Below are 26,264 nucleotides of genomic sequence, written 5' to 3'. Positions count from 1 at the left end.
GGTTGGGGGGAGGGGTGGCTGCTGGAGAAACTGCTGGCTCTAGCTGAGGGCCAGGGCCCGGGAGGGGTGGGGGTGGGGGGCAGTTGTCTACAGAGTCCTGGGAATCCGAAGGAGGGGGCTAGTCCCTCTGCCTCGCCGGCCCTTAGCTGCCAGCCAGTGGACTGTGGGTGCCCAGGGCCATTCACACAGCAGGGAGGGTCCAGGCTGCCTGGGCAGCCACAGCCCCTCTGAGTCTGCCACCCAGCCCCCGCCCTGCCCAGAGTGTCTGTGCTCAGGCCCCAGCAGGCCCCCCAGGCCAGGTGTGCTTCATGAAGCCAGGTGCCAGGTGGACGCCCCTCCACTGGTCCCTGTGGCCGTCTCTGTCACCACGTGAAGTCCCCATCCACTTTTGTAGCCGCCGTGTGTCAGATCTTCTTTCTTGGGGAGCCGGCCTCCTGGAAGATCCCCCTCAGGGCCTGAGGGCTCCGCCCAGGGCCAGGTCCACAGCAGGCCCTCAGCACAGAGACAGATGACTGATTCCCTAGCCTGCCCTCTCCTGTCCACGGTGCAGCCAGCCTTCCAGGCCCACCTCAAACCTGACCTTGTCCAGCCTCCTGCATGCCCTCAGGGACCTGCACGCCCTCAGGGACCGGCACTGTGCGCTGGCCGGCCAGGGGCCCTGGGCGGTGTCTTTTAGGAAAATCTTGGCTGCTCCCTCCCCTGCCCCCAGCAGGGGACTGCCCACTTGGGGCGCAATCTGAAAGTCCAATTAACCTACCCCCTACTGCAACCCCCACCCAATGGAGGCTCAAGCCCGGGATCGGTCCCAGCTCGGCCCTTTTAATAGACTCGTGGCAGAACCGGGCCGAGAAGTGCGGGCTCCCTGGACAATCCAGGAAACTGAGGCCAGAGGGGACGTAGCCCGCCCCGGCCCCAGCGGCGGCCGGCGGCCGGCTCCGTTAGCGGGCCAGCCCTGCCCGGGCCCCCGGAGCCGCCGACCCGCCCGCCACACGCCGCGCGCTCCCGGCGCCGCGCCCTCGCCCGGGCCGCGGTGGGGGCGCCCCGGGCGGCGGAGGCGGATGTGGGCGGGCGGCGGGCTGGGCGGCGCGGGGCGGGGAGAGGGCGGGCCGGCGGCGGGACCGAGCGCGGCGGGCGGCGGGCGGCCGGCCCAGCGCAGCCAGCGCAGCCAGCGCAGCCGGAGGACGCGAGCCGGCGGGCGCACCGCAGCGGCCGAGGCGCGCGAGGCCGCCCGAGCAGCCGGCCGCCGCCCAGCCCGGCCCCGCCCGCGCGCCCGCCCGGCCCGGCCCGCGGGGATGCGGAGCGGCGGGCGCCGGAGGCCGCGGCCCGGCTAGGCCCGCGCTCGCGCCCGGACGCGGCGCCCGGTGAGTCCCGCCCGCCGCCGCGCCGCCGGGGCCCGGATTTCCTCCCGCGCCCGGCCGCTTTGTTCCCGGCCGCGGGGCCGGGGCGCGGGCCGCGCGCCGCCGGAATGGAGGAGCGGGAGCAGGAAGTGGCCGAGCGCGGCCTGGGCGGGGAGGGCGCGGGCCGGGCCGGCGCCGGGGGTGCGGGCCGCCCGCCCGGCCTCCCGCCTGACCTTGGGGAAGCGGCCCCGCCGGGCGAGGCCGGGGCCGGGGCGGAGGGGCGCGGCGGGCGCCGGGGCCGCGGGCGGGGGCGCAGGCCCCTGCTCGGGGGCTGCCGGGCGCCTGGCCAGCGCGGCCGCGGCGCACAGTAGGCGCCCAGGGGCCGTCGGAAAAGGCTTGCCCGGCCCTCGGTCAAGTTTGTGGGTGGGCCCTTGGAAGGAGACCTCATTTTCCCATAGACAAAAAGTTGTACATGGTGGCGAGGTGCCCGGGCCAGCCCACAAAGGGCTGTTAAGCTCCTGGGCCCTGAAACTGCTTCCTGACCCGGGAGGGCTGTGGAGGTGCTGCCCACCCTCTCCAGAGACTGGGGCCCGGAGGGCGATGGGGCTCCCTCTCCTCCTGCCCCCAGTTTGGGGGAGCCAGGGCAGCTGGTGGGCTTGGTCCGCGGCCACACCGGTTCCTGCTTACTGCCCTGGTGGACAGGGTGGGGGGCATGGGCCTGTGCTCTGTGACCAGGGCCCCCTACATTCACTCCTGCCGCCCCCCTCGCTCCAGGCCACTCCTGACTGCTCTGAGCCCCTGGTGCAGGTGAAGGGCAGCGTGCTTTCTGGGGGCTCCGTTCCCTGCCCCTGAGCTGAGCATAGAGGTCACAAACCAGTGTTTTGAAGTCAGAGGGATGGGGGCCTTTCAGAGCACAGATTATTTTTATGAAAGTTGTGGCTTAAATAATAATCGCGGTAATAGGCGTTTATGGTAAAGGCACTCACAGTAAGGAAGCAGCGGGAAGCAGAGGTCCCTCGTCCCGCCGGCCCTGCGCCGAGAGGCGCCCAGGCGCTGGGGTGGTGTGTACGTTTCTGTGCAGATGCACACCACCCTGTGTGTGTGCACAGATATATTTTTACACATGGGGCTCTCAACAGCTGTCTGGCTCTGTCAGCAGCAGGCCCTGCTCAGGCCCAGGTGGGGGTGGGGGGCCATCCAGAGGTCTTTGAGTCCAGCCCCCTGCCTCCAGGCCACGCCCACTCATGTCACCAGAGCCCCCTGTGCCCCAGGCTCTGGCCTATCTTCCAGTCTCGCTTGCTTCCTGTCGCTGCCCATGGGCCTGCTGAGCTCGCTGGTCACTTTCTTCTCTGGACCAAGTACGCCTTCCCGGTTCTGGCACCAGGCGCAAGGCCGAGGGGTCATCCTGCCTTCTAAATCCAGCCTAAGACGATGGGTGCAACACGGCCCTCTGGGTGCCCAGCCCCTGCCTCAAGAGGCCAGTCAAGTGTCCTTTGGGAGGATGTCTAGATGGCTGTAGGAAGACCCATGTTGGGATCCATTCTAGAGGTCCTCAGGGGTTTCTCCCTGGCCTGAAGGTCCCAGAGAGGACTCACTCTGGGCCTGCCCCCGGGAGCGCCTGTCTGGAGGGGTAGCAGAGGACTGCTCATGGGGTGAGGGCGTTTTCCCAGGATGCCCAGAATGGGTGATGGGGGAACTGGGTTTTGAGGGGTGCCTAGGAGTTCATCCAGCAGGGGAGCAGTGGGGAGGGCTGTGCGGGATCAATGGCTGAGTGTCTGCTCAGGTGAGGGCTGGCCAGGGGGCTGCTGTGGGGCAGGCGCCAGTGCCCCTGCGCTCTACACTGCCGCCCCCCATTTTTGCCTCATGAATGCCGTAATTATGGGTCTGTAACCACCCTGGACGGGGTGCTCCTTACAGACAGGGCCTGTCTGAACCTCTCTTTGTCCCCGGCGCCCAGCCCTGAGCCTGGCAAAACCAGAGATGCCTGGTACACGGGGGCCGAATGAATGAGCCAGATTCAGACCGGCAGGGGCGCTGTGGTTTAGGAGGGGCCTGGGCTTTCTCGGGGGAGGTGTTTCATGTCACCCCGGACGGCTCCTCTGCGCCAGCCGCCTGCACGCCCAGCCCTGCCTTCTTCGTGTTTGAATTTCTCTCCTTTCCCAGTCTGGGACAGGGGGAGGAGCCAGCACCCTGCCCCGGGAACCCCAGCGCATGAGTGGGAGTCCCACGGACAGGGAATACAGGGGTGCCCTCACCAGGGCCTTGGGGAGGCTGAGGGGCATGGGCCGAAGCAGTCAGAGGGGCTGCCTGGAGGAGGCGGCCCCTGCTGGGTCGGCAGGTTAGGGAGGCTGGGATATGCTGGGAGGGACTTTTGGGGTTGGGAGTGTACAAAGGCCAGGGGAGGTGGGACTGAGGGGGAAGGGCAGTGAGCTCTGAGGGTCTGGGGGTCCAGGAGGGGTGATGGCAGGGCCCAGGGAGCAGTTTGAGTAACAAGAACTTGGTATCAGGAGCTGTGGCGGTAAGAGGTGAGGGGCAGCCGTGCTCGGAGGGCTAAGAGCAGGCAGGCCGCGAGGGGAGGCAGACCTGGGCTGAGACCCCAGGTGTGACGGGCCTCCTGGGCTCCTGTGAGTGGCGCCGAGTGGGACACAGCCTCACACACTTCCTTCGCTTCTTCCAGAGGCTGTGGGCGCCGCTGGGCTTGGGGACCCTGCTGAGAGGAGCAAGTGACGGCTGGGCCACGCAGCCCACTGAGCCCGGGCACCATGAACGACGTGGCCATCGTGAAGGAGGGCTGGCTGCACAAACGAGGTCAGTGCCCTTGGGGGCTGGGCCTGGGGCCAGGGGCCTGAGGCAGGGGGCCCAGAGCCGGCCTGTGTGCTGCCCTCAGGTGGCGGCTGCCTGGGGCCGTGCCTAAGCCAGCTGGGCCGGAGAAATCTCCCTGGGGCTCCTGGACCCACCAGCCCAGGTGAGCATCCAGGGCCCGATGTCCCCTTGGCATGGAGGGCACGGCCTCATGGGACCCCCTGGGTGGCAGGATGGGCCCAAGGCCTGGTGTGCAGCCCGTGTGGCTGTCTGTGTGGCTGCCTGGCCGGGCCCCACGGGCGTGGAGAGCCACTGCTGCCTCCCTCCGCGCTTTCCTGGAAGGCAGTGAGGACACTGGGGCCGTTCCAAGGCCTGGCTCACTGGCACCCAGGGCACTGCCCGAGGGCTCCTGAGGGCAGGGCAGGGCTGCTTGGCCTGGCCCCATGCCGGCCTCAGGCCTGGGCTGCGGGCAAGGGGGGGCTGCACACCCCCCGGGGGCCCGGGCCCGGGGCCTGTTTGTGCTGGAGCTGCAGACCTGGCCGAGCCCGGTGCCTGCCCAGCCTCCTCTCTCCTTGCTCACGTGGCCCCGCGCCCAGGGAGGGGCCAGGCAGGGAGCTGGCAGGACAGGAGCTGCGCCCTAGGCCCCTCATGGCCCCCTGCCCCGCCGCCCTCTGTTGCTCAGGGCAGCAGTAGGGGATGGACAAGCCTCACCCCCAGGTGCCTGGGGCCAGTCACTCCCTCCTGCCCCAGGGCGGGGATTGGCCAGCCACCTCTCTCCCTCCTGACTTCCTCTTTCTCCAGACCTGTTCCCTCCCAAAGTTCTGGTGATCCCAGCTAGCTAGCTACTAGCCACTCCTCAAATGTGCCTTCCGGCAGATGACATGAGGCTGTCCCCCTCCCTACCCCAGGACCTCACAGACTGTTGGGAAGGGGGACCTCAGACACAGATGGAGCAGACAGGGAGGTACCGTAAAAGCGGGTGTCACGAGACTGGGTTTTGTGGGATGCATAGGAGTTCCTCAGCAGAGCAGGCTGGGAAGCCACAGGAGCTGGGATGGGAGGCAAAGCAGGGAAGAGATACCAGGGGGGCTGCAGAGGGCTTGAAGCAGGGGATCCAGGATGTGGTCAGCAGAGTGTCTTCAGAGCTCACTGTGGTGGCCATAGGGAGGACAGTGTGCTGGGCCTTGAGAAGGAGGCGAGGAGGCCGCCGGGGCTTGTGGTCTGTGGGGAGCCCCTCCACTTGGCTTCCCGCAAGCCCTCCTTGCCCCCTTGCCCTCTCGATCGTCTGCCCAGTGCTCGCCCTCTTTGCTCCCCAGCACTTCTGCTTCCTGTGCCGTAGCCCCTCCAGCAGATCCTCTCTGCTTCCTCTCATCGCTGTCTTTGGTGTCAGGGACCCCACCCCTTGGCCCTGGCCCCTGTTCTTCTCTATGCCTGGTGGCAGCACCAAAACAAGGTCTCCTACCTGGGAGCTGTACCTCCTAATCCTGGTCAAATGTTTGTTGACTGACTGTTAGATTAAGCACCCACCCAGGAGATACCTGGGTCTCAGGGCTGCCAGGGCCCCTGCCCCAGTTACTGGGGTGTCACTGGCCAGCCAGGCTCGGGCAGGAGTGTCCCCCAGTGCCTGGATGAATTTCAGGTTGCCACTCTGGGTGCAGGGCTTCTAAAGGGTCTGGGGGGATGGGGTGTCGGGCCTAGGGGGACATCCAGAGACCTGGGTTTGAACTGATTTGGCTCCCCGTCACTGTGTCCCTCTTCAAGGGCCAGTCTGTTGAGTTCCTCGGGCCTCAGTTTCCCCATCTGTATGATGGGAGTGGTGGCAGAGAAAGGCCTGGTGGAGGAAGGAGTGTGTTTTGGGGGTGGGGGGGCCTAAATCGGGGTGCAGCAGCCTCAGGTCAGGAGGGAGGGTCCTATGTCCCCGCGTGCCTGCTCTTCCTCCCCCAGCCCATGTGCCAACCCAGGCAGCATGTGGTGTGGTGGGGCGGCTGCGTGGGGGGTGGCCCTGGGCCCTCACGTAGCCTGGGAGGGGACGTGCCTTGTGAGGGTGGGTGCCCTGCTCTGGGTCGGGCCTGTGTCCTGCCTGCACTGCCTGCCCTCGTGGGCGCCCCTCGTCCCCCCCGGTCCTCCTTCCCGGTGCACCCCAGCGACCCGGGTGTGTCACAGGCTCGTCCCACTGCCCCCAGCTGGCTGCTCCCCCAAACCCTCCTGCCGCTGTGCTGTTTCCTGCCATCCCTCCTCTGTCCGTCCATCTGTCCTTTCACTAGTCTGTTCTTACCCACAAGTGTTTGGGCTCTTCCTGTGTGCTGGGCTTTGGGGTGACCAGGCGAGAGGGCAGAGGTCCCTCTGGAGGGGGGTGGGGAATGGGTGGTTTGGATTAGATGTTGGGGAAACAAGAGCGACCCCTGATTTGGGGCTGGAGGTACCTGGCAGTGCCATTTCCTGAGATGGGGCCGGAGCGAGTGTTCTTTTCGGGGTGGGGACTGCGTCCCTGCCAGGTCGGCAGGCCGATGTCCAGGTCTGAGCCTGCTCAGCAGACAGGAGAACGACGGTTCGAAAACCCTTCCCATGTGCGTGCTGGGCTGCCCACCACTTTCCTTGTCTCACCCAGCCCTTGAGGGAGGTCCTGCCTTCCTGCCACCGCCTCCAAAAAGCCTCCCTGACTGCCTCGGGGCCGGCTTCCTCCTCCAGCGGGGCAGAGCTCCTCTGCTGGCTGACCCCCGCCCTGCCCCCACCTCTCGGGAAGGCTTGGAGGATGGGGCTGCAGGAGGGAGATGAGGCCCCCCCGCCCCCGGGGGGCAGCTCTGGGTGGAGTGGGGGGCCCTGGGCTGGGAGGGCCTGGGAGTGGGCAGAGGGCTCGAGTGCAGTGCTGGTTGGAGGCTCCAGCCCCCTCCCCGTGTCCCTGGCTGGTTGGTCTGGCCCCTCCCCTGGCTGTGGGTCTGGTTCTTTGCGGGGGGGAGCTGTGACTGTCCTCCAGGGCCCAGCCTTGTGCAGACCCCTGAGGCCCCACTCGGCGCCTGCCACGCCCCTTCCTGCCCCTGGGGGTTAGGGAGCTGCTGTGGAGCCAGGCCTGCCCCTGTCCGCTCTGCTGCCCTGCCCCGTGGCCAGCGCAGGCCCAGCACACGAGGGGTGGCGATGCCTTCAGAGGCCATGTGGACATTGAGATGAGAGCTAGGGGGCTGGGAGAGCTCGGTCAGTGGAGGGCAGACCGGCTCCTTGTCCCACTTCCTGGGGAAGTGGGCACCTATTTCTGGGAAGTGACCCTGGCTGCTTCCCAGGTGACCAGACACCGTGTGCTCTGGGCCAGAGCAGTCTCACAGGGCAGAGGGGGGCCAGGCCTGGGCCAGCCGACACTGGAGCTTGCGTTCCAGCCCAGCACTGACCTGCTGCGGGACCCCGGAGAGCCCTCTGGGCCTCAGCATCCCCATGTCCCCAGGAGAGCGAGATCAAGCTGCTGAAGACTCAGATAGGGCGAGGAGGCAGCCGGGCCACATGGGGCTGCCTGGACCTTGGGCAGATGTCCTGCATGACAGGCGGACGTCCCGAGTAGGAGTGGGTGTCCCCAGAAATGGACAGACTTCCTGAGTGACAGGCAGACACCTCAAGCAATGAGCAGCTACCCCGAGTGATCAGCAGCTGCCGCTCGGCACCAGCCGTTGATGCTGGGGGCTGGTGGGCTCAGTGTTGCTCAGAAATTTGCATTTTCAAAGATTTGGTCTATTATGTGCACTCTGCTGATTTTTGAAGGTTGACAGTTTAAAACACCAACCCTATTCCAGGAAGTAGGTCTGGCTGAACTTGACCTGCAGCCTCCGGTTTTGTCTTCACGCTGTGTGCTCTTTGCTCAGGCTGCAGCCCGAGTCTGCGCAGCTGTTTTGGGGTGTCCCCCTCAGGCCTCCCCGTCTCTGCCCACTTGCTCTGATGACACCGGGCCGCCACCGCCCAGGCTGCAGCCCAGCCCATGGAGAGCTGTGCTGGCAGAGCCCCCGGGTCCTGCTCTCGGATCTCCTGGTATGCGCACCGTCTACCCAGCCAGGCTTGTGGTTGTCATCCTCCTGGGTGTCCCCAACCCACGGACAGGCCAGCTGGACCAGGTGGGCCAGGAGAGTGCGGGAGGGCAGTGAGATGCTGGGCCACAGGATGGCGGAAGGGGGTGTGGGCTCGTGAGAACAGGCCTGGCCTGGGTAGAGAGGGGGGATGCCGGCCTCTGGGCACCCCGTAGGCTCACTCACCTCACCCCACGCCCGGGTGCAGGGGCAGGGCTGCCCTGGGTCTCTGTGCCTCGGTTTCCCTGGCTGTCAGGTGAGGGACAGCTCTGCCTCTTGGCCAGGTTGTGCCATGGTGGCTGCGGACTGGGTCCCGGCAGTCCCCTCCATTCACCAAGGCCACTCATACATACAATACCGCATGTCCACAAGGGTCCAGAACTGCCCCGGGGCAGGTCACTGTGGGCCGGGCCCAAGGCGGGAGCAGTTGCAGGGCCTCTGCTCTGAGGGCCTGGGCCGGGGCTGGGGACAAGGGCACCTGTCCTGGAGGTGTGCCCCTGTGTCTTTGGGCCACGGCCAAGATGTGGCGCGTGGCTGTGGCTGTGACTGAGGCTGCGGCTGGTTTGGGGGCTGTTTCCTGTTTTGTGAGTGTTGAGTTCTCCCTTCAAAACAAACAACAAAAGAGGAAGCTCAGCTGCCCCGTGCTGGGGGTGTGGGGTCACCGCCTGCCTGGCCCTGGTCCCTGGGCCTGCGCCTGGGGGGCCCCCGAGCAGGCAGTGCTGACTCCACAGGGCTGCCCCTTGGGGGCCTGACTCATGGGGGGCCGGAAGGAGGGGCGGGGCCGGGGCAGCACTGTGCACATTACACAGAAGGGAAACTGAGGCTTGGAATGAGAGGAGGCTGGAATGTCAGTGACGTAGGCCCGAGCCTGGCACCCAAACCACCGCCACTTCTCAGGAGAGGCCCAGGTCCCGCCAGGTTCCTAGAAGGGCTGCGGGAGTGTGGGGAGGGAGCTGGCTCGGCCGTGGCTGGCGTCCCCTCCGCCCGGGCACACCCAGCCAGGCTCGGGGCCAGCGCCCTCCCCGTGGGCCTCCCTTGAGCAGAGCCAGCAGCTGTCACTTGAAGCCTGCTCCCCAGGGCCACCCCTTGGTGGGCTGCCGCCCGCTGCTCCCGCCCACTCGCCCTGCCCAGCCCCTGCCCATGTCCCCCCCGTCAAGGCCCGCAGCCCAGACCTGGCCATGTGCAGGTGGGCAGAGGGCCCTGGGGCTCCAGGCTGGGATTGCCGGTCAGGGTGGGCCCCAGGCCAGCTCCCGCCTCCCTGGCTGCCTTTCTCCCAGCCTTCAGGTGCGTCTCTTCAACCCTAGGAGATAACGGCCCTGTGTTTCAGAAACATTGAAATTGAGGGTGGGGGTTCTTTGGTGTTGCTTCTGCCAGCCCTGGGACCTTTGGGGCAGGGTCCTTTGGGCTGGGTTTGGGGTCACTGATCCCCCAGTAATCTCCCAGGTGGTCCTGCCAGCCCAGAGGCCTCAGCTGGTTGTCCCATCAGGGGTGGGGGTTTCCAGCACTGGAGGCTGCTTTTGAGGAGAGCCTGGGGCGGGAGGCCTGCACTGGGGGGCGCCCTGTGGCTGGCAGGGGGCTGGTGCTCCGCTTTGGGAGGGGGAGTCGGGGTGGCCAGCCCTCTGTAGGACACAGGGCAGGCCGGAGTTTGGGGGCCTGTGATGAGCTCGGTGGGGACATGGGGGGCGAGGCCGAATGGGTGTGGCCAGGGATGTGAGGTGACAGGGCTGGCAGCTGGGAGGACACCGTCTGCCTCTGTGCCACAGGAGGAAAGGGGGTGATAGAGGTGGCCACATGAGCCGGCCTCACTGCCCTCGGGGCTCTCCCACTGCAGGGAGAGGCTCCCAGTTCCGGCAAAAATAAGTAAGAAACGGTCACAGCGCTGTGAAGGCCCTCCCTGTGCAGGGCGTGTCCCGTCCTGGCTTGGGAGACTCGGGTCCCTGCCCACAGGGCTGCTTTTTCCTGGGGGTGTTGGGAGTGAGGCCCGTGTCCGCCGTCAGTGCTGGGGCCCCTCACCCCAGCGGGAAGGCCCTGGCTCGACAGAGGCTGGGGTCCCGTAGACGACAAGGTCTTGGCCTTTGCCCCCTCTCAAGTGTTTGCGGGCAGGGGATGTGGGCCGGCGCCCACGGCAACTTGCACGGTGTCCCTGTCCTGGCCCTGCAGGCCCCTTGCCGCCATCCAGAGCTTGGAAGGGGCCTGCTGTGGCGCTCCTGTCCTTCTCCGCGGGCTGTGTCTGCAGGAGGGCTCGCTGGCTGTCCCTGCACCCACTCTGGGGCTGTGCTGCTTGTCCCTTCTCTCTGTCTTCTGGCCCCTCCTGGCCGCCTCCTTCCCGCCCTGGTACCTTCCTTGGTTTGGTTGGGTGCATCCTGGGCTCCTGGCACAGGAGTCAGGCGTGTCCCTGGGGAAATCTTCTGGAAACCCAGAACTCGCATGTCGTGTGGCCTTGGGCAGGGGCCGCTGGAGGGCCTGGGCCAGGGCTAGGGGTGTCAGGAGCCCCCTCTCCTGGGGCCTGTGACCCAAGGGGCCAGCAGATGGGGGAAGCTGGTGGACTGACAGCCCCGGGGGCTGTCTGCTACCCTCCCCTGACTCCCCAGGAAAGTGTTACCCACAGGATGCCTCTTCAAGTGGAGGTGTGTGTGGCTGTGGCTGCTGCTGAACCCTGGACCCAGCCTGGGTCTTTCCAGCCCAGCTCCCCATACCCCGCTGTGGTGAGGCCGGGCACATGCCGTGTGGAGAGGGCAGGGGAGGCTGGTGACCCAGAAGCGGGCTCAATTAAGGAGGAGTCCATGGGACTGGGCTGTGGGCAGGGCGCCTATGCAGGCCCTGGGTGGCCGGACAAGGCCTGTCGGGCCCTGTGCAGGGAGAACGAGCGGGGGCACTGGGCAGTGGGGCTGTGGCCTTGTCTGAGGAGGGTCCCTGAAGAAGCGGTGACGTGGGTAGGTGAGTGGGCTGCCTGGGGCAGGGAGACTAGAAGTGAGGCAGGGGGCCAGCTGGACCAGGCCAGAGGCGTGGCCTGGGACTCAGCATCAGCCAGCTGTGCGACAGGTCGGGTGTGTGGTGGGCTGGGGTCAAGGCCTGCAGGAGGGTGAGTTTGGTGCCTGAGGGGGAGGCAGAGTTTCCGGGAAGACGGCCAGTTGGGTGGTATGTCCAGACCAAGGTCCTCTGCAGGGGGCTGCAGCTGGAGGGGCGCTGGAGGTGGCAGTCGGCAAGAGGCCCCAAACCAGGCGCTGTCCTGGGGCAGCTGAAGCGGGTAAGTGGCCCCCAGCACCTTCTGCTGTGCCTTGATGGCGGTGGAAGTGGGCACGGCGGTACCCCCTGACCGCGACCCTGCCTCCCGCCCTGCACGCCCCGGCTGCTCCCGAGTCTATGTGTTGGGCACACCTGCTTGATGGTAGAACTGAACACTCGTGAAGAGTTCTCGGTTTGTGTCAAGGAGCCAGCCCAGCCCGGGCAGCGGGACCTGGGTCTCTGGTCACCATCTGCCTCTCTGTGAGCTTGAGAGTGCTCCCCCTTGGGCCTCAGTTTCCCTGAGTAGTGGGCATAATGATCCCTGCCTGCCAGGCAGGCCTTCTAGGAAGGCGGGGCTGGATCATGGGCCGGGGGAAGGCCTGGACAGCTCAGTGGCCCAGTCGGGGAACGTCTGTCCTCCTCCACCTGTCAGCCCTCTGCTGGGCCAGCAGTGGACACCTCTCCTCTCCTCTCTCGTCCACACTGGCCATTCGTGCCCTGACCTGTGCTGACCTGTGAGTGCCGCCCGTGGGAAGGCTCAGGCCCGAGGAGGGGGCCCTGGAGGTTTGCACCCTCCTGCCTGCCCTGGGTCTGCTTTATGGGGCTTCAGGGCTCTGGCCGTCAGTTGCTGATGGGACAGGGACGTGGGACCCCGGCCTGGGCACAGGCAGAGGCCTAGTAGGCTGGGTCCCCCAAGGTGACCCATGCCCGCTGCCTGCCCCTGCCTGGTGGGCGGCGATGGATGGGCGCCGTCAGCCGGCCGTGTGCTCGCTGTGCTGGAGAAAGTGGATGGGCGCCCTGCAGCTGTCGGCGCGATGGATGTGTCGGCGGCGGGGGACCGCGCGGTCGCCGCTGTCAGCTGGCGCCCGCTCCCCGGGCCTGCTGGGGCTCGCTTTGCTGTGGAGAAACAGCTCGGTGCCGCCTGGCACCCCGCCAGCCGCCGCCTGCCACCGCCACCACCACTGCGGCAAAGTGTTTATCCAGCAGTTTCGCCAAGAACCGGGGACTTGAGGAGAATGCTCTTGGAACTCAGGGCGCCATGGCCTGGTGGCCGCGTGCAAAATCACGGTGGCCTAGCGGCCGCTTGCAAAAGCTCAATGGCTTGGTGACCACGTGCAGAGGCTCAGTGGCCTGGTGGCTGTGTGCAGGGGCTCGGTGGCCTCCCGGCTGTGTGCATAGTTCACAGGGGCCAAGACACGAGGGAGCTGGGAGGACTCACGCCTCAGGCCCAGGCTGTGGCATACTGAGGGAGCCTGCACACTGTGTGCCCCAGTCCCACCCACAGCACCCCGTCCAGGCCCCCTAGTCCGAGGCCCAGTGACCCATGGTGTGGCCTGGACATGTGGCTGGGAGGCGTGGAGAGGGTAGGTGCTTGGCCTGTGCTCATCTTGTCCCCAAGCCCCGGCTCGGTGGCCCCATTGGGGTGATTTGGGCTGTGGGAGGCTGGGGCTGCTGGCGAGGAATCCCCCTTCCTTGGAGGTCCTCCAGCCCCTTCCCTGGGAGGAATTGGCTCCCGGGATGAGCATGATTGGTGGCAGGGATCTCCTGGTGGATGGCACACGGGGATGCCGAGGGGACCAGGGCTGGGAGCTGAGGGGCCGTGAGAGGCAGGAAGAGGTGGGGGAGCCTCGGTCCAGGCACAGGAGTCCAGCTAAGCCTGCGTACTGCCCCCCGCCCTGGGCAACTGCTTCCTCTGGCCTGTAGCCCTTGCTGCGGGTGGGCCAGCCTGGGGGTTAAGGGTTCATGGGGCACGTGTCCCTTTCCCTGGCAGCTGGGCAGCAGGTGGTCTCGGAGGGGTGGGTGTGGTGCCGCAGGGCCCAGGGCAGTGTGGGTCCCTCCTCCACCCCCAGCTGTGCTTCTGAGAGGACCCTGAGGGGGAACCGATCTGCCCCCCCATCCTGCCTGCCTGCCCAGGACAGCCCCTCTGGGTGGGGGTGGGCACCAGACCCCCAGTGCCTCCTAGCGCCTGCCCCCAGCTCGGCCGTGGCTCCTGTCTCCTGGCAGTGGGTGTGGGGGTCCTCCTGGCTGGGCTGCTGACCTGCGTGCGGGGACCCGAGCCGACTGCGATGTGGGACTGCATGGCCTGGTCCCGGGGGTGTGCTGAGGCCCTGTGTGGCCTCCAGGGTGCTGGTCTGAAGTGTTTGCAGCGGGTAGGATGGAGTGGCTGGTGGGGGTCCCAGGCTGAGCATGGGCGTGAGTGGCAGGGACAGAAGAGACACGGCCTGGAACCAGGTACAGGCCAGGTCCTGGTGTCCACCCGAGTGGCTGCTGCCAGGTGATCACCCTGGTTGTGGGTGGGCATCTGGCCCTGGGGAACAGGGGGGACCCCTGTTTAGGGAGCAGTGTCCTGAGGGGCAGACTTGGGTTCCTCCTTTGTCACTTGCCCATATCTGTGCCCGGAGTGAAGGCTGCCCTCCCCCTCCAGCACTGGTTCATGTGTATGCCTGGCCCCCATGGCCCCAGGAACCCTGTGGCCGAGAGGACATCGGTGGCCGGGCACAGGCGTTACACAGGGATCGCTGTCTCCTCTATTCGCCCCCTCTTGTGTCACCCCCAGCTCTGGGAGTAAGCAGGGCCCTGGGCTCCCGTCTGTCTGGGCCGGCTGCCCGCCTGCCTGCCGGGCATCCCGTCTGGGCTGAACTCATTCAGATGCAGGTCACGGCCCAGGCCGCAGCTGGCGCTGCTGGTGGCCCCCCAGTAACCGCTTGGCTGGACCTCCGCAGGCGGGCGCGTCCGAGATGCTGAAGAAAGGGGTCTGTGTGTCTCACAGCTTTGGCCCCGGCCTCCCTAGGCCCCCCCAGGCCCCCCCCAGGGTGCCTCTCCTCCTCGAGGGGTCTGTGCCTGGCTGCTGAGGGCGAGGGGCCGAGTGAGACCGCCTTCCCTGGTCCTTGCTCTCACCTGTGTGACACCCGGTTCCTGGGTCCAGCCTGTGGGGCCAGGCAGAGCTCGGCCAGAGCTGCCCCCCTGCAGTACCCTGGGGCTGGGGCCTGGCGGAAGGCCCCGCAGGCTCACGGCCCATCCCCGGCCCCTCCCTGTGGGCTCGGTGGGGTTGGGCTCCTTCCTCTCAGCCTCCTCCCAGCCAGAGCGAGTGCCACTCCCTTGGGCCCCTCCCTTCCAGCTCTGGGTTCTTGAACCTTCCCAGCCCTGGGGTTGGGCCTGTGGTGTGAAAGCTGGTAGATGGCAGGTGCAGGGTCACGTGGCCGGGCAGGTCCTCAGTGCTTAGTGGCTCTGGCACCCCTGTTCCAGGGGATCCTGGACCCCAGTGGACTGACGGCCTCACCCATGGTGGGGAAACTGACACGCAGTCTGGTGTGTGGGTCCTGCTGAATGGGGGACCTGTGTGGACCCTCCGTGTGGGGCACACATGCCGACTGCATGTGCGGGGTGCAGCGCTGGGGGGCCGCACTGGGCACGGTGGGGGCCCGTGGCAGTTGGTGAATCAAGATGGATTTTCAGGGCTGCTCGGGTGAGGCGCTCATCACTCTCCTCACTCAGTTAGCGTCCTGGGGAGCGGCAGCTGGCGGGATGGGAGGCACTCCATCAGGGGCCGACAGCTCCAGACTGGCATGCAGGCGGGTGGGAGCAAGCAGCGGGCGGCCTGGGACGGCGCGGGCGCTGGGGCGCACACAGCCCCCGGAGCCTAGTCTTCTTGCGCCTTCCCGCTGCACCGATGGGGAAGGAGTGCCTGGGAGGCTGGTGGGACTGCGTGGCATGGCGTGGGGGGTGCCGGGCCAGGGCCAGGGGCTAGCATCGGAAGGTGGCTGGACCACAGCCTTCCCAGCTGACTGTCTCCAGGGGCTCGGAGGGCCCGGCAGAGACCCTGCTAAGTGCTGTTGGGGTTGGGGCAGCTTACTGGCTGCTACTCAGGTCCTCCCTGTGCTGGCGGTGTCTGGGCTGGTGGTGACCCCCGCCTGGAGCCAGGGACACGGTCTGCAGGTGGGCCCCCTGGGGACAGATGCTGGGAGTGGCTGGAGCTCCCATCTCCCAGCATACCCCCAGCAGCCGTGCATCATGCAGGGTGAGGGCTGGACCCCAGAGGCCACGCCCAGGGCGCTTTGTTGGAAGGGGTCTGGGCAGTGCGGCTTGGGGAGGAGGAGCTGACCGAGTGGCAGGTGGTCCCCCACGTCCCTGCAGGTGCCCATGTCCGCGGCTCAGCCTGGCTGGAAAGCCCGGATCCAGAGCTCAGGGACCCCAGCCCCTCTCTGCCCTCTGCCCAGCGGCTCCTCTGATGAAGCGGTTGCCTAATTAGTAAGTTCTCTGTTGTTGTTCAAACTCCTTGCTCGGCAAAATGTAAATGGAACATTTTTTCCGGGTGTCAGTATGAAAAATGACAGTCGCTCGAATATGGCAGAGGACATCTGCTCGGATTCCTGCACGGGAGCCCTGCGTGCGGCTCGTGTTGCACAACTTCGGGGAACTTTCCTGTGTACCTGGGTGACTTGTGGGGGCCAGGGTGGCAGATCTGAGCCCAAAGGCCGCACGGCCACTGCCGGGGTCTGGCTTCACCATGGTGCCCACGACAGTGTTTGGGCCCCTGGGCAGCGAGTATTGTCACACGGTGGTGGGGGCCTTGTCCTGAGGCCCAGCCCGAGGGGGCAGGCTACAGATGGGCCTGTGTCTGCCAGGGGAGCCCCTCAGTCTCAGGCTGAGTGTGGGGCTCTCCCCTCACCACTGGATGCCAGGCTGCCTCCTCTCAGCCAGGGGCCAGCTGTGGTGGGCAGCCACTGCTACTGTCATCACAGTAATTGTTGCAGCCACCCCCTGGCTGGACCCGGGGTGAGTGGGGAGAGCTCTCAGCCCTGAAGCCCCGGCAGGTTGCCATAGCTGGTATCTGAGCTATTGCTGGTGCCTGCTGGAGACCCACCGGCTTGGTGCCGCCTCCTCCAGGAAGGCTCTCTGGACTAGGCCAGCCTCTTGTCAGTCGTGCCCCTCCCCCCATGTCCAGGTGCCCACCTGGCCCCCTTTCCAACACAGGTGGGGTGGGCTCTTTATCAGATGTGGGCACTTCCACATGGCAAGCCCTGCCTGCCCACCCATCACCTGCCACCCAGGGGCAATCAGGGTTGGTACCTGTGCCTTTGGGTAGAGTCAACTGCTGATTCGCCACTAGGATGGAGATCTGCGGGGGGCTGGGAGCACAGCCCGGTGGGCACAGCCCTCACTGCCCTCGTGTCCTCAGGAGAGTACATCAAAACCTGGCGGCCCCGGTACTTCCTCCTCAAGAACGACGGCACCTTCATCGGCTACAAGGAGCGGCCGCAGGACGTGGAGCAGCGCGAGTCGCCCCTCAACAACTTCTCGGTGGCACGTAAGTGTGCCGCGGCCGCCCGGCCTGGGAACTGGGGCGCTGGGGTCGGCCCTGGCCCCAGACGGCAGGGTGGTGGGAGCCCTCTGTGCCCAGCAGCCGCCATGCTGAGGGCCCCTGAGCCTCCGTGTCTGGGGCCGGCAGCCCACCAGGGGCCGGATTGGGCAGCACTGGCTCCGAGTCACCTCGGGGATGGCTTAGTGGCTGCCTCTGGCTGGGGTCTCTGTGCCGAGTCCCAAGGCTGGCGACCCTAGACCTGCCCCTGGGCACTCCTGCTCTGGGGGCTGGAGGGCCTGGCCAAGTCGGGACAGAGCCGGGCCTGGGGCAGGCAGCCAACGGGGTGCCCCTCCTCCAGTGGGGGCCCATGCAGCCCTTGGGTGCAGAGGCAGGGAGAGAGTGCTGAGGGGCACCTAGCTTTGGGGTGCCGTGTCACCCCCAGCCGGAGCCCGTGGCTCTCCCGGTGAAGGTTCTTGGACCCCTGTGGGGTGCGTTTGCTTCCACCCTCAGCTGGGGTTGGGGTAGGGGTGCCCCACGTAGGATAGACAAGTGTGGCATGGCTGGCCTGGGGCATCTCGCAAAGCTGGACAACCCGGCAGTTTTTAACCCATGTGTTACTGTGGCCTCGTTCCGTACCTGTGAGGGGGCCGCAGGCGTGGCCTACCCACGGGGCTGTGGAGACCAGGTGTGGAGATGGGCCGGTGGGTGGGGTGCTGGGCAGGTGGGCCTTCTAGCCGGGTCCCCGTTCTCAGTACGGCCGCCTGGAGCCCAGCTCTGCCTGGGTGGATGGGTGAGTGATGGCCTTATAAGCTGGCAGACCCCCAGGGTCCGTCTCGGGCTGCCATCTTGGGTGTGGGGTGCAGTGCCCACCGTGGGAGTCCAAGGCTTCCCCCCAGCCTCCTTCATACCTCTCTGCCCTCACTGCCATGCAGCCTGGGAGCCTGGGGTCCCCCAGCACCCTCACCTCACCAGACCCCAGGTTCTGGACCAGGTCATAGGAGGAGGTAGGCTGACAGGGAAGGACTCGTAGCCTCTGTGCCTGCAGATACAGAGGTGGGCAGTTCTGGCACCTTGACTGTCTGCCCACCCCCAGCTTGCCTGGCCCTGCGCTGCAGGGGCGAGGGGCGCAGCCAGTGTACCTCTCCCCAGGGCTTCTGTTGGGGAGGAGCAGAGCTCTTGCCCCGCGAGGCTCCTGGGGTGGGGGGCTTTACGGGGACCCAGTTCCTGTGAGACCTGAACCTTCCTCCTGCCTCCCCCTACCCCCCGCCCCACCTCCTCAAGCCACCGTTTGCTGGTAGGGCAGCGGCCCTGGGGAGAGGGGGAGACCAAGGAGGCAGACACTCCCATCCCCACAGCCTTGGGGCAGAGCGGGAGACCTCACTGTGGTGTCCGGGCACCCCCCAGTGCCAGCTCGGCAGGGATCCAGGGCTTCAGGGCTCAGGAAGGAGGCTCAGCCAGGGTGGGTGCTGCCTTTCTAGGCGGCAAGACCCCTCAGGAGTGTTCCCAGGGTGAGTGTGGGGGGTGGGGCGGGCTTTCCAGAGGCACACGGGAGGTGAGCACCAGCCAGAGGGGCTGCCTGAGCAGAGGGGGTGCTGGGGCCTTGGACCAGCCCCTAGGCCAGCCGGAGCTCCGGCCCAGGGGCATAGCCATGCCAGTCAGGGAGGTGGCTGTGCTGGGGCCTCTGCATCGGGGGCCTTTCCTTGGGGATGGATCCCAGGGCCAGGGAAGCCAGCCTCTGGGATGGGTGCCTGGTCCTGGAGCACCTGGTGGTCCCTGATGAGTGAGTGGGAGGTGGGTGTACAGGGACCGAGAAAGCCGATGAGGAGGATGTTTTACACCCGCACCCACCCCCCCCCCATCCCCGTGTTGACACAGCCTTCCCTATGAGGCCGGCCCCAAGCCCCCTCCTGGCCTCCAGGCCTGGGAGACAGCTCCTTTGCACTTGGCTGAGCCCAGCTGGGGACCCTCGCGGTTGCCAGGGCCCACACACTGGAATGTTGGGAGCCCCTTTCCTGGCCCTGCGGCCCCCTCTCACCTCCCACAGGCTGGGTCAGAACCCCACCCAGAAGCCCTCAGCAGTCCCCCACACTCACGCCTCTCTGTGGGCCTGGTGCATCCCCACAGTCCCTCAGCTGCAGGTGTGCGTGTGCCCCAGGTGTGAGTGCTCCAGGTGTGTGTGCTCCAGGTGTGTGCCCACTCCCGGGCCTGCCAGCCTGTTTATACTCCTGTATGTGTCAGGACTCCCCAGTCCCCGTGGTGGTGGAAGGGGTGGGCATCAGAGTAGGGTGCGTATGGCCTGAGCAGCCTCCAGGGGTCATGTCTTGCAGGACAGCCAACCTCTCTGCAGGGCGAGTCGCCACCAGCCACCACCCTGGGATTGGCCCTGTGTGGAGAGGGGGCGGTGGGACTGGCAGTCACTGTGTGATTGGGAGAATGGCGGGACGTCGCTGCTCGGGGGGCGAGCTGCTTTCCCACGAGGCCCCCTCCCGCCAGCCCCCTCTCTGAGACCCCCATATCCTCACCCTGTGGCCAGTCGAGGGCTGTGGTCTGGTGCGCAGCGGGGTCAAACACTGCAGGAAGGACTGCAGGAGGAGATGAAGGCATGAGCTGGGCCTGGCCTGACCTCGCCTCAGACACACCCATGGGGCTGCATCGCAGCTCCAGAGCAGGGTCCGAGCCGCCATAGGGGTCCCAGCCCCATTTTATAGAGGGAAACTAGGCTTGGAGAGGAGATGGGACAGAGCTTCCCAGGACCCCATGGGTGGGGTACTCGGGTGGGACAGGTGGGCCGAGCAGGAGGGCATGTGTGCAGACAGGATGCCCACCTGCTGGTCCACCCCCAGAATGCCAGCTGATGAAGACCGAGCGGCCCAGGCCCAACACCTTCATCATCCGCTGCCTGCAGTGGACCACGGTCATCGAGCGCACCTTCCACGTGGAAACGCCCGAGGAGCGGTACGAGACGGACGCGTGGACTCCTGCTCACCCCGCCCTTGCTCCCTGGTGCTCCCAGGCCTCCTCAGAGCCTGCTCCAGAAACGGCTGGCCCAGGCCCCAAGTGGGGAGGGGATGCGACCTTGCTGGGGGGCTGGGCCTCCGGGTTGCCAGTGTCCAGGACCTGGTGTGGCCGGCCCAGGTCATAGGGGGGTGGTCTCCTTGGGCCTCTCTCTCTGGGGTCTCTGAGCTGGGGCTGCGGAGGGAGGGGACCCTGGCCTGGGGGCCGGGGGCCTTACCTGACCACCCTGCAGGGAGGAGTGGACGACTGCCATCCAGACAGTGGCTGACGGGCTCAAGAGGCAGGAGGAAGAGATGGACTTCCGATCGGGCTCACCCAGTGACAACTCTGGGGCCGAGGAGATGGAGGTGTCCCTGGCCAAGCCCAAACACCGTGTGGTGAGGCCTGTCCCCTGCCTCTGGGGGGTCTGGCGGACACGGGGTCCCAGCAGGCGGGGCCAGGAGAACCCCCACACTACTCTGGGTCCCCCCGCCCCAGCTTAGCTCCCTCTTGGGCCTTGCCAGTGGGCAGCAGTCTGACCCTCAGAGCCCTGTGTCGGAAGTGAGGTTCCAGAGACCCGGGCGCTGTCACTCCCACCGTCCCCCAGCCCCAGCACTTTGAGTTGGGGCTCGCAGCCCCGCATTCTCCCCCAGCCCCGGGCTCCCACCGTCCCCCAGCCCCAGAGCTCTGAGTCGGGGCCCACAGCTCCGCGTTCTCCCCCAGCCCTGGACTCCCACCGTCCCCCAGCCCCAGAGCTCTGAGTCGGGGTGCACAGCTCTGTGTTCTCCCCCAGCCCCGGGCTCCCCATGGGCCCCCCAGGTCCATGGTGAGGAAGGGGACCTGCTTGTGCCCAGCCCCAAGGTCGGCTGTGGTGGCCCCGGGCCCCTGTCGCCCACATTGCTGTCGGGCTGCAGGCTGTCACCCCACTGCCCCTGACCCTGGGTGCCTGCCCTCTGCCCCCTCAGACCATGAACGAGTTTGAGTACCTGAAGCTCCTGGGCAAAGGCACCTTTGGGAAGGTGATTCTGGTGAAGGAGAAGGCCACGGGCCGCTACTACGCCATGAAGATCCTGAAGAAGGAAGTCATCGTGGCCAAGGTGGGGTGCCGGGCTGGGAGGGGCTGGCTGGGAGCAGGGGCGGCGGCTCACTGGGACCTGTCTTCCAGGACGAGGTGGCCCACACGCTCACGGAGAACCGCGTGCTCCAGAACTCCCGGCATCCCTTCCTGACGGTGAGCAGCCTCTGGCCACCTCAGGGGCGTCCCCTCTGTGCCCTGGGTGGGTGGCACGGGAGTGGGGCACAGGGTCAGACGGTCACTCGCACCAGCCTGTCACTGAAGGATGGATGTCTGTTCTCCTGGGACCGAGGGCTCCCTGTGCTTCACAACTTGAGCCGGCAGTGGGCAGGCTCCGAGGAGGTCAGGGTGGAGGTGTCCAATGCGGGGCTGGTGGGGTTGTGCTGGCTGCCCCGCTGGCAGTGAGGGCAGGTGACCTGGGTCTTCCCTCGGCTCTGCCCGAGGCCCTGCCTCCTGCACACAGCCCGCTGGCTGCTTCCCCTCCGAGGAGGCTCAAGCTGGGGGCTCCCTGTCCTGGGGAGGGGTGGGGGGTTGTGGCAGGGCTGGGGGTGGGATGACTCCGCCCAGGAGGCGGCCCAGCCGGCTCACTCCTGGAGGCAGGGTAGGCTGGTTGGCAGTCGGGCAGATGGGCCTTGTGCCCCTGGGGGTCAGGCCTTGGGGATCTGCTGGGCCACACTCAATGGGCTCTCCCCGGGGCCACCCCAGGCCGTCTCCTCTGCCCAGCACGGTTTCCTTGCCCAAAGCAGGGGCAAAGCAGGAAGCCGTCGCACTTCCCTGGCATTTTGGTTCCTTAAAACCTTTTCCACAAGAAACGTCAGGTGCTGTTAAAACCAGGCGTCGTGTCTCTTCGCCCAGCTCGTTCGTTCTTGTGGTTTTGCCTCCTTTGCTCCATCTCGCCCCTTTCCCTTCACCTGGCTGAAGGATTCTGAGGAAAAGCCCAGGCTTTGTGTCATTGCCTCCCACCCTTCCGTGTGTCCCTGTAACCCAACACCGTGTCGCATTCGACAGAAACTCCTTGGTCCCTCCAGTCTAGCTCACCCGTGTCCGTCTTGGCGATGGTGTCCCCCTGCCCATGCACCCTCATATTGGGTCTCCGGGGGACGGGGTGTGGGGGCTGGAGCATTGTGGGCACGGGTCCCCCGCTGCCTGAGGCCTGTAGCCTGTTGTCCCGTATTTCTGTGAGTGAGGCTCAGCCGCTTGTCGAGGTTCAGGGTCAGCATTTGTGGGTGAGAGTCGGTCCTCTGGGGGTGCTCCTCGTCGAGCAAGGCCACCTGTGGTTTGAGGTGGGAAGGCGCCCGGCCACTCTGCCCTGGAGGATGTGTTCTCCTCTGGCTGGGGGTGCTCGTGCTGCCGGCCCACTTCCCAGTTGGTGGCCTCGGCCTGCCCTGCAGGGGAGCCTCCGCACAGCTGCCGGAGCCTGCCGGCTTCTGAGATCCTGCCTCCCCAGCCCCAGACTTGCCCAGACCTCCAGTGACCATCCCTCCAGCAAGGCGCGTGGGGCAGCCTGGTGGCAGGTGCCAGCCCGGCTCCAGGCCGAGGTCCCAGCTCCTCTTCCTTGCAGGCTCTCAAGTACTCCTTCCAGACCCACGACCGCCTGTGCTTCGTCATGGAGTACGCCAATGGGGGCGAGGTAGGGCGGGGACGGTGCTGCTGCCCCAGCTGTGTGGGGTGCCTGCCCTGTGGGTGACCTGCCCCGCTCCCCCCACAAGGCTCCCAGTGCCCCCTACTGAGTTAGGGTCTCAGCCTGCCCGTGCGCCTCGCCCGGGGACCCTGGTGGAGGTGGCTGGGGCGGGGAGGGCACCTGGCCTGGCCGCTGCTCAGGCTCATGGTCCTGCAGCTCTTCTTCCACCTGTCCCGGGAGCGCGTGTTCCCCGAGGACCGGGCCCGCTTTTACGGCGCCGAGATCGTGTCGGCCCTGGACTACCTGCACTCTGAGAAGAATGTCGTCTACCGTGACCTCAAGGTGGGCCCGTGGCGGCTGGGGGCGGGGCCTGGGGCCTGGGGCATGGGAGGGCAGGCGCTGACCGGAGGCTGCCTCCCCGACAGCTGGAGAACCTCATGCTGGACAAGGACGGGCACATCAAGATCACTGACTTTGGGCTGTGCAAGGAGGGCATCAAGGATGGGGCCACCATGAAGACCTTCTGCGGGACACCTGAGTACCTGGCCCCCGAGGTGCACATCTGCCATGTGCCCCTGAGTCCCCTGTGTCTCCCCATGTCCCCTGTGTCCCCATGTCCCCGTCCCCCCATGTCCCCGTGTCTCCTTGTCCTCTGTGTCCATGTTCTCCGTGTCCTGGGTGCCCTGTGATCCTGTGTCCCTGGTTTCCCCCATGTCCCCCTGTTCTCCAAGTCCCCCCGGGTCCCCTGAGTTCCCCCATGCCCCCTGTGTCCCGGGCACCCTCTGACCCCGTGCCCCTGCGTCCCCCAGGTGCTGGAGGACAACGACTACGGCCGGGCGGTGGACTGGTGGGGGCTGGGCGTGGTCATGTACGAGATGGTGTGCGGCCGCCTGCCCTTCTACAACCAGGACCACGAGAAGCTCTTCGAGCTCATCCTCATGGAGGAGATCCGCTTCCCGCGCACGCTCAGCCCTGAGGCCAAGTCCCTGCTCTCGGGGCTGCTCAAGAAGGACCCCAAGCAGAGGTGCGCCCCCTGCCCGGGCCCTGGGCTGGCAGGAAGCCGCGCCAGCACCCCGTCCTCCAGTCTCCTGGGGAGGCTGCACTGTCCCCACGGCACTGGGCCCCCACCCCCCGGGACCAGGCTGTCCACCTCACCAAGGGGGAGGAGGGGCCGGGTAGGTAGCGATGCCATCACCGGCCTGTGTCCTTCCCTAGGCTGGGCGGGGGCTCCGAGGACGCCAAGGAGATCATGCAGCACCGCTTCTTTGCCAGCATCGTGTGGCAGGACGTGTATGAGAAGAAGGTGCGTGGGGCTTGATGCACACCCACCCGCTCACACCCACCCATGCCCCTGCCCGGGCTCAGAAGGTCTGCACTGCTAGGTTTCTTCCTCGGCACCGTCCGGGGTCCTCGTTCCTCCCAGGAGGAGCCATGTGCGTGTGGACTCCCCGCACCTCCGCCCCCGTCGGGTTTGAGTACCAGAGTTCCCTTCCCTAATGGTGCGTGCCTGAGGCTGGCAATGGAGTGGGGCAGTGCCCCACTTTCCCAGTTCTTCTGGTTGTCTGACCTCAATCCTTCCTCATTTCCTGGGGGGAAGGTTGGGCAGGGAGCGCCCCAGGAGCCCCCTGTGGATTTGGGGGGCAGGTAAAGGCAGGGCTTGGGCAGAGCAGTTCCCCTTTTACCCCAGGCCCCTGGCTGGGGCTGCCATGGCCACTGGACACGGGCTGGCTGCTCCTTGGGTCCCCTTGCAGGGTGGCAGCGGGCCCCTCAAGCCCTGCCCTCCACTTGGCTGTCATTGGCCTTTGCTCCTTGGGCCTGTGGGAGCCATGGCTGTCCTGTAGGCCCACTGCGTGGGAATGCCACTCCTGGCCCAGGTGGGTCAAGGGACTGAGGGGACGTAACAGTCCTCCGTCATGCCTTACTCGAGAGGGGCATTCTTGGGCCCCAGGGAAGTCCCTGGCAGCTGGGCTGAGCCACTCTGGTCAGGAAGGGGTATGAATGGTACCTGGGGGGGTAGGGCCAGGAGCCCACCCTAGATACCTTCCATGGTGTTCCTTTTCATCCCCCTCCCAGTTTGTCAGAAAACCAGAAAGAAAACTAAGAAAGCTAGAAAAAAAAGAAAAAAGAAAAGTGGGCCGGTCCCCTTATGTCTGGAGGCATGGGAGGTCCAGCAAAGCTGGGCTGCACTCCCTCCTGTCACCTGCAGGGGCCACTGTGAGCAGGGCCTGCCCTGGTCTGAGGAGCCTGTCCGACTGCTCAGGCCCCAGACCACTGCCCCTCCCCTGTGTCTCCTTCCCAGAGCTTTGTCTGGGCGTGGGTGGCCTTGCCCCTTTTTTGGGGCATCAGTACCGCCTGGGCACAGTCCACTGGGAGACGTGAGGTACTTCCTAAGTTGGGGCTTGGCTCCCTGGGGCTGCGGTTGGGTCGGGGTGCTGGGCAGTGCAGAGCGAGTCCTGTAACTGGCCCCCTGCCCTGTCCTGCAGCTCAGCCCACCCTTCAAGCCCCAGGTCACATCGGAGACAGACACCAGGTATTTTGATGAGGAGTTCACGGCCCAGATGATCACCATCACGCCGCCCGACCAAGGTGAGGGGTGGGCTCCCTGCTGACTCCCTCCCCAGCCTGTCCCTCCCTCCTCTCCAGGCCACAGAGTGCGGGAGGCCTGCAGGTCCACGTTTGATGAAAAAGGTTCCCTCGGGGGAGTGCTGATGTGGGTGGGAGGGCCGCTGTCCTCCTGCCCCGGCATTGTGAGGGTCGGGGGTCACCAAATAGAGTCTGGGAGGCTGGCCTGCAGGGGCCTGCCTCGGTTTCCCCTGATGGGTGGCAGCTGTGCTCTGGGGTCTGAGCTGCTTCCTGCCCCTGCCTGCCTACAGACGACACGATGGAGGGTGTGGACAGCGAGCGGAGGCCCCACTTCCCCCAGTTCTCCTACTCGGCCAGCGGCACGGCCTGAGGAGGGCCAGCTGGCCGTGCTGGTGGACGCCGCCTGGGCAGCCACATGCTCCAGATGTCGGCTTCGATGGATCGCGAGGACGTCTCGCTCTCGGATGATCTGTATTTAACGTTTTTTATTTCTGGATGCGTGAGAGGAACCACGCGCTCCTCTGTGGATGGGAAAGCGTCTTGTGCTGCGGGCAGGGCTGCCCACTTTGGAGGCGGCGTCCTCCCACCAGCCAGGTCGGGAGGAGAATTGTCCTGCGGCTTTTCTTAATTTATTTCATCCGGTGTGGCCTCGGCCTTCAGAACAGTTAGATCCACGTAGGAAAACGTTGAGGACTTCTGCAGCCACGTGCAATCGGGGGTCCGCGGGCCCTGCCTGTGGCCCCTCAGGCCCTCTCGCCAGCTGTCCCTGGCTCCCACTTATCTCAGTCCCACTTGGGGACGCTAGAAGCAACCTAGTTGTGGCATGCTGGCCTGGCGCCCTCTCCCTTGTGGTGGGGGCATGTGGCAGCCCCTGGCACCAAGGCCGGAGGAGAGTGGCCCTGAGATGGGGCTGGGCCTGGGTTGGGCGGGGTTGGCCCCGGGAGACAGGGGAACAAGGCTGAAATCTGTTGCTGTGTATTACGCTGTTCACGTGCATCTTGGGGTTTTTAATCGTAGTGAGGAGAAAGCCCCTCCCGCCGCGCCTTCTCTCCCTGAGGGACGGCTCACCTCTGGCTGCCCCTGGTAGCACTTGTCCTTATAGACGCTTTACTCTCCCGCCCGCCCCCTGGTCCCCAACCCCCGAGGGGCCGTCACTGCGCCCCCCCGCGCCCCGTCCAGACGCTGCCCTGCACCATGGCGTTTTTTACATTCAACTTTAGTATTTTTACTATTATAATATGAGACTCTCCCTCTAAATTCTTCAATAAAGATTGCTTTTCAA

The 26,264-nt window shown here is 66.2% G+C and overlaps 1 protein-coding gene across 1 annotated transcript; it reads left to right on the top strand.

Annotated features, from left to right (window-relative positions):
- The first annotated feature begins 1,222 nt into the window (after positions 1-1,222).
- Positions 1,223-26,264, top strand: AKT1 (AKT serine/threonine kinase 1). The gene is made up of 14 exons (XM_044774409.2): positions 1,223-1,361; positions 4,015-4,145; positions 16,587-16,715; positions 19,553-19,664; positions 19,957-20,101; positions 20,669-20,800; positions 20,869-20,934; positions 22,340-22,408; positions 22,616-22,741; positions 22,825-22,953; positions 23,209-23,423; positions 23,615-23,702; positions 24,883-24,985; positions 25,273-26,264. Exons 2-14 carry the CDS (start codon positions 4,100-4,102, stop codon positions 25,350-25,352), a joined length of 1,440 nt encoding a protein of 479 aa, XP_044630344.1. The 5' UTR covers positions 1,223-1,361; positions 4,015-4,099; the 3' UTR covers positions 25,353-26,264.

Source organism: Equus asinus, chromosome 7 (assembly GCF_041296235.1).
Source record: "Equus asinus isolate D_3611 breed Donkey chromosome 7, EquAss-T2T_v2, whole genome shotgun sequence".
NCBI lineage: Eukaryota > Metazoa > Chordata > Mammalia > Perissodactyla > Equidae > Equus > Equus asinus.
The sequence above is the reverse complement of the archived record's forward strand: the minus strand, read 5'-3'. Positions and strand labels throughout refer to the sequence as shown.

Excerpts from the sequence above, each read along its gene's own strand:
- AKT1 (XM_044774409.2), top strand. The coding sequence starts at position 4,100 with ATGAACGACGTGGCCATCGTGAAGGAGGGCTGGCTGCACAAACGAG. Across the intron at positions 20,102-20,668 it reads CCAAGCCCAAACACCGTGTG|ACCATGAACGAGTTTGAGTA; the intron begins GTGAGGCCTGTC and ends CTGCCCCCTCAG. Across the intron at positions 23,424-23,614 it reads AAGAAGGACCCCAAGCAGAG|GCTGGGCGGGGGCTCCGAGG; the intron begins GTGCGCCCCCTG and ends GTCCTTCCCTAG.